This window comes from Coregonus clupeaformis, chromosome 29, assembly GCF_020615455.1.
Source record: "Coregonus clupeaformis isolate EN_2021a chromosome 29, ASM2061545v1, whole genome shotgun sequence".
Classification (NCBI taxonomy): domain Eukaryota; kingdom Metazoa; phylum Chordata; class Actinopteri; order Salmoniformes; family Salmonidae; genus Coregonus; species Coregonus clupeaformis.
The window spans coordinates 28362033-28367746 of record NC_059220.1 but is presented as its reverse complement, the minus strand read 5'-3'; the positions used below and the strand labels follow the sequence as shown (position 1 = coordinate 28367746).

Here is a 5714-nt window from a genome sequence, read left to right as displayed (position 1 = left end):
ACAGGGTTCCATTTCAAAGTGTATTTAATATGTCAATGTCAAGATTACTATTTTAGTCTAAACGAGAAAAGGCTCTCAAGGCAGTACCAAATATTTATTATTACTGACCTGATTTTCCCATTATTATTAAGATGGAGGTATTTTTTTAAAATATTGGGTTACATTTTCCTCCAAATGAAATGCAACAGATAAAACATGACATTTACTGAATGTCCATCACTGTGATCAATTTCCAGCACTGGCATCACATATATTGAAATTATTACTACATTATGCATTATTTGGGTGAATGTCCCCCTGACACTGGGAGAATAATCTTTAGACATTTTGCACATTGTTTATCATACCATAACCATTACGTCTTTAAATACTTGCAAATTTATACCATTGATGAAAAACTGTGTCCTTTATATCTACACACTTACACGTGAAGACCATTATGTGTCAGTCCAATGTGTGGGTTGTCTGATGAACTGTGAGGTGTCTTGTGTTAAGTTAACAGTATTTTGTATGTCTTAACACATACGTGCGAACCCAGGCCTGCTCTAGTTTATGTGTGGTGATTATGGGGAGTTAAACGTGGGTGTGGGTGTAGGGAGGTGGGGTGGTAAGGGTGGGCTCTGAGGAGTGAAAGTGTGTCCCTTCTGCAATTGGCTGCGAGTCTAAATGTCTCATTATGCGCCTCATTGTTCCTTTGTTGGGATGGGGGTATAAATGCACCCCTGTAGAGCTGCAGGGGGACAGACCGCTGATGAGGACCAGACACAGCACATCTCCTGCCTTCGCGTGCTGTATCTAGCTATCTAGTGAGCTCTGACAGAAGTACGAGTGAGAGAGCATTGGCCCTCAGCGAACGGTAGCAAAAAAAAGAGTGCATTTTTTTCAGATAACTTTTCACCAAAGTCTTTGGCTCTAACCTCAGCTGCTTTGGGGTTTTCGTTGTTATTTCTACTTTCGTGTATTACATTCATTTTTTTAACTTATTCAACGGCTGAGATGGATTCTGATGCTGGCTCCAACTCCAGCCGGTCCTCGTCTCCAGACCTGGTGGTGGACGACTCCATGGGCAGCTTCTTCTCCAACAAGATGTTTCAGGCCTACTGCCGGGAGGAGGGGGCAGCCAGGGCTGCCGGCCAGGGCAGGGCTGACCGCTGTGCTGGGGGAGGCAAGAGCAAGACCCGGGCTGACCTCAAAGAGGGTGACGACGTGCAGGACCTGAGGCTGAAGGTGAATGGCAGGGAGAGAAAGAGGATGCACGACCTGAACCAGGCATTGGACGGCCTGAGAGAGGTCATGCCCTACGCTCAGGGGCCCTCTGTCCGCAAGCTCTCCAAGATCTCCACCCTGCTGCTGGCCCGTAACTATATCCTCATGCTGTCCAGCTCCCTGGAGGAGATGAAGAAGCTGGTTGGGGACGTGTACGGAGGCAGTGGTGCCCAGAGTCGCACCAGCCACCCCCGGATCACCCTTCCGGCACCCACAGCACACCTCCCACTGCACCCCCTGGCCCAGTCCCTGCACTCCCTGGTAAGCAGCACGGCCTCAGCTCTCCACCACCCCTCGCCTCCCCCTGCTCCAGCCCCACACTCACCACCCTCTGCAAGCTACATGGGCTTCCACCATGCACCGGTACAGAGCCTGCTGAAGGACCCTCTCCACCTAGCCAGCTCCTACAGGCACTTCCCTGGTATGCCTTGTCCCTGCTCACTCTGCCAGCCTCTACCAACCATCACATCCACCCTGCACAGCTTTTCCATGGGCAAGTGAGCATGCGACACTCAGGACTGAAGTTGAGGCCCAACCCAGGACAAAGTAGCTCACTGCCAGTGGACTGAGAAAAATTGTTGGTTTAACTGTAAAAATACACTGGTAGCTGCCAGGACCTGTACATATTTTGTATATACTGTATCTTCTATTGAGTATGCCGCTGCTATTTTTCTAAATGACATGCCTTGTTTATATTGAAAGGATTTAAATGCACACACAGGGACCATTTCATACTGTTGGAACTTGGAACTTCTTTTAATGTAACAGTGAGAATAGCTGCTATGGCTATTCAATATCAGTGTTACTGAAACAAATGACAAAGATGGAAAGTGCTGTGTCCTACTGCAAAGGTGTCCTAGTTTCCTAAATTAAACTTTTGATATAAAAAAACTAACATTTTCTGCTGTTTTACTTGAGACAGTCTATTTACATCAGAAATAGATGTAAATCTATCAGAAATAGAAATCTATTAACATCTACTTACATTTTATTTGCATCAGACTATTGTGTTTTTCAGCATGTCGTTCATGTTTCTAATTTTCAAATAGGCTACGCGTAGCACTACAATAGTAAAACATAACTATATTATATATACCATCGCTGTGCACTGTATTTTAGGGTCTCTCCATGGTAGACCCAGGGGGGTGTAGTAGTTAGCGGTGCAGGGGAGGGGAGGGGTGGGTGTAGAGTAGAGAGGGTGTTGGTTGCTAACCAGCCTAGAGAGGAGAGGCCTACCCCTGAGCTAAAGAGAGACAGAAGGGCCAGACAATGCAGCTCTGCAGAGGGAGGTTGAATGTGGCACTCTGAGCTCTGGGATCATCCATCTTCACTTCAACAGGGTGTGGGAGATGAAAAGGCAGCGCGGGCGCCAGGACAGCGATTCACTTTTGTCTGGCGCAGGCGGGGGACAGGGCTGTGGCCTTCTCATCTGTGGGCCAGAGGATTTGTCACTGTCCCTTAAGGACATGGCTGTATTCATACCTAGGGCGCATCGGAATAATACAAGTAAATATGGGCAATTTTTACATAGGATGTTTAAACATAAGAATACACACCAAGTCTCATTGGGAGATAATACTGTATGTGGCAGTATTGCAACTTCCATTTTAATGTAAACCAACAAATCAAAACAGATGTTTAAAGATAAAAATATATATATCTTAATGAAACCAATTATATTTTATAACTTATAGTCAATGATTGACTAACTATACCAAACACTCCAAAACAATGACATATGTGGGATGGAAGCCACAGACATGTATTTACTCAAACCCCCAACAATGACTCACCCTCACTTAGCAACAAGTCAAGCGTGTAAAATACATGCTTATCCTCCTATGGCTGACGGATGAGGTGGAGATCAGGGGAGAAATTAAGAGATGTAACTCCTCAGTCCCCCTTCAACCCCCTCCTCTATGAGAGCTCTGAATAGAGCTGGACAATAGCTGTGCACGGGACACAAAGACCGGGGGAGGCCAAGCTCTCGTGCCTGGGACACAGGCCCCTTCCATTCAATCTACATTTCATCATGGTAACAAGCGCCGTTGGGCCAAAAGGCCTGACACCTCGCCTGCCACAAAGGCGGTTAGTTCTAATTTATGGGGCTATTGACACTGTAAAGAGCCCCTGTCAGTACTCTGGGACTGTCAGCTGTGGGACGTCCCAGTGGGGGGAGGCAGCTGCCAGCCCAGCCCAGGGAGGGGCCTTCTGTGGTGGAGACGGACGCTCCGGCGTCACCTGGTCCCTGGTCCCCTGATACTGGGACCCTGAGTCCTTCCACTAGGCCCCCCCGTATTTTGGGCACAGGTGGGATTGGGAAGCAGAACACATTGTGGGGATTAGTGGGATCGGCCTCCCTTTGCTGATAATTAGGGACATTTACTTGTGCAAAGCTGGTGTTTCTGTGTCGCTAGCTGATGGTGTTAACCCACGAAGCAGCAGCAGCAGGATGGAGAAGGTGTGGGAGTCAGTGTGGGTGTGTGTCTGTGTGGCGTGTAATGGATATGCATCTTAAATCAGACAGTGCCTTTCTGAGCCATTATGGCCAGCCACTGTTGTCATCATAGTGCTTTTACCATATGCTGACCTGTTATGTGCTGTCTAAAGTATGTATGTTAGGAGTATGTTTAGGGAAATCCACATAAAACACATAGAACATAGGATGTGTGAAGTAAAAAGGGCTTTTAATGTGAAGGTTTTCTCATGTTGAATGCACGTAAGAGTAGTGCATGGTTCATGATGCAGGCCTATTTCTACATTACCATTAACAGCTGTGAGGCTTGACAATATTTTGGCACTTATCCATAAAAATGATAAAACATAAACATGAGGGGCAAAAACATGCTAAAATTCAACAGCTTTTTCAGTAGCAATACAAATACCTGATATTAGCCAGGTTTTCATCCAATTGGTGACAAATTTTCATGCAAATATTCTAAAATCTGTGGGTGTGTGTTTCCATCAAATTGACTTGTTGCGGATAAAAGGCTGTGTGTGATGACGTAGTGCACTAAAAAATTACTTTTGCGGTTAAATTTTTTGTCACCAAAAATTGTTGCGCTACAGTATATAGCGAATGTGTCCACTCTGGTCTTGGCACGTGCGCTCTACCCAACAGTTTGCAGATGTGGGTATAGTCTACATGATGAGATTATTATGGACAAAATAGTGAGATTATTTTTATTTGTCAAACGGCAGCCAAGCATCGATCATCATGACCCTCGATACTTTCACCATCCTGTGAAGTTCATCATAACTGATTTAATCTGTAGCCTAATAAACTGTATGCTTTCCTGAGTCGTAGTAGGAGGACCACACACCATATCATCGCCTTCGATATGATGGTTCTCATATCAATATTTGCACATAAAGGCATTTCCACCGCCATTTCTCACATTCATTAATTTTACCAACACAAAACGATCCCACCTTGTCTAGCGTATTTGATTTTGTCCACATTTGAACATTTACCGACAAATTTGCTGTTTCCATCAGGCCTGTCGTGACATTTTACTCTAATAAAAAGGTTGGATGGAAACCTGGTTAGAGACACAAACTGCAACATCTGAGAAAATAAAAGCCTCAAACTGAGTGGAGAGTAAAAACTGCATAGTCAGGATTTTCACTACTATATGCAGTAGCCATGATCATACTAGCTAGCGGCACCACCCCATAGAGACAGATGGATGAGTTAACAGGAGGGAATGCTAATCAATAGAAGGGTGTGTGTTACCCTGGGCTCAGCAGTAGACAGGATCGACAGTTAATTAGGGAACTGAAGGAGCCAATTAAGGGGATTGAGAGCCTGGACAGGGGAGACATATTGCAGAACATACGCACACATTGTACTTTGTCTGGGTACAGGGGATCTTCAATTAGGGGAGAGCACTCCACCAGAAGCTTACAGCCTGACCTTTTTAATATCAGCTCAGTAAAGTCTGGCTCCCCTTCACCCTGCATACTGATGAGGGGGAAACACAGCTGGGATAGGGTCAACACACACACACACCGGTCTGGGAATTTGTGTAGACCCATTAAAGATCGAGTCACATACGGGCAGATTTAATTTGAATACTTATCATGTGGCTAGGTGAGTTAATTATCTACCTACAACAAAATATATGAATTATCAGATGTCCTCTCTCTAGGAGGATACAGCGCTATTGACTGGCAGGCCACACTTTACCTAATTTATCATTTTGAACTAGCTCAAACTAGTTCAAAATGATAGGCTATAGACCATGAACATCAGAAACCATAAAATATAATTTGCATCCCATTACAATGAGTGATACAAACTTTGCAAGGGCATAATTTGCCAAATATACAAACCTAACCAACTGTCTGGCTCAGCCCTAGCCAAGTACCTAAACTCCTCCACGGAGTTGAGCGCAGTTTTTTTAATGAACCTCTGACTCCTCTATGCATCAATACTTCAAAATGGT

The 5714-nt window shown here is 45.0% G+C and overlaps 1 protein-coding gene across 1 annotated transcript; it reads left to right on the top strand.

The window, feature by feature from the left end:
• Window positions 1-752: 752 nt before the first annotated feature.
• On the top strand, window positions 753-2737 carry LOC121544993 (oligodendrocyte transcription factor 3-like). The gene has a single exon (XM_041855298.2). It carries the CDS (start codon window positions 997-999, stop codon window positions 1765-1767), a length of 771 nt encoding a protein of 256 aa, XP_041711232.1. The 5' UTR covers window positions 753-996; the 3' UTR covers window positions 1768-2737.
• Window positions 2738-5714: the final 2977 nt, after the last annotated feature.

Bases quoted from the DNA above. Each gene is read 5' to 3' on its own strand.
- LOC121544993 (XM_041855298.2), top strand. From the start codon at position 997: ATGGATTCTGATGCTGGCTCCAACTCCAGCCGGTCCTCGTCTCCAGAC.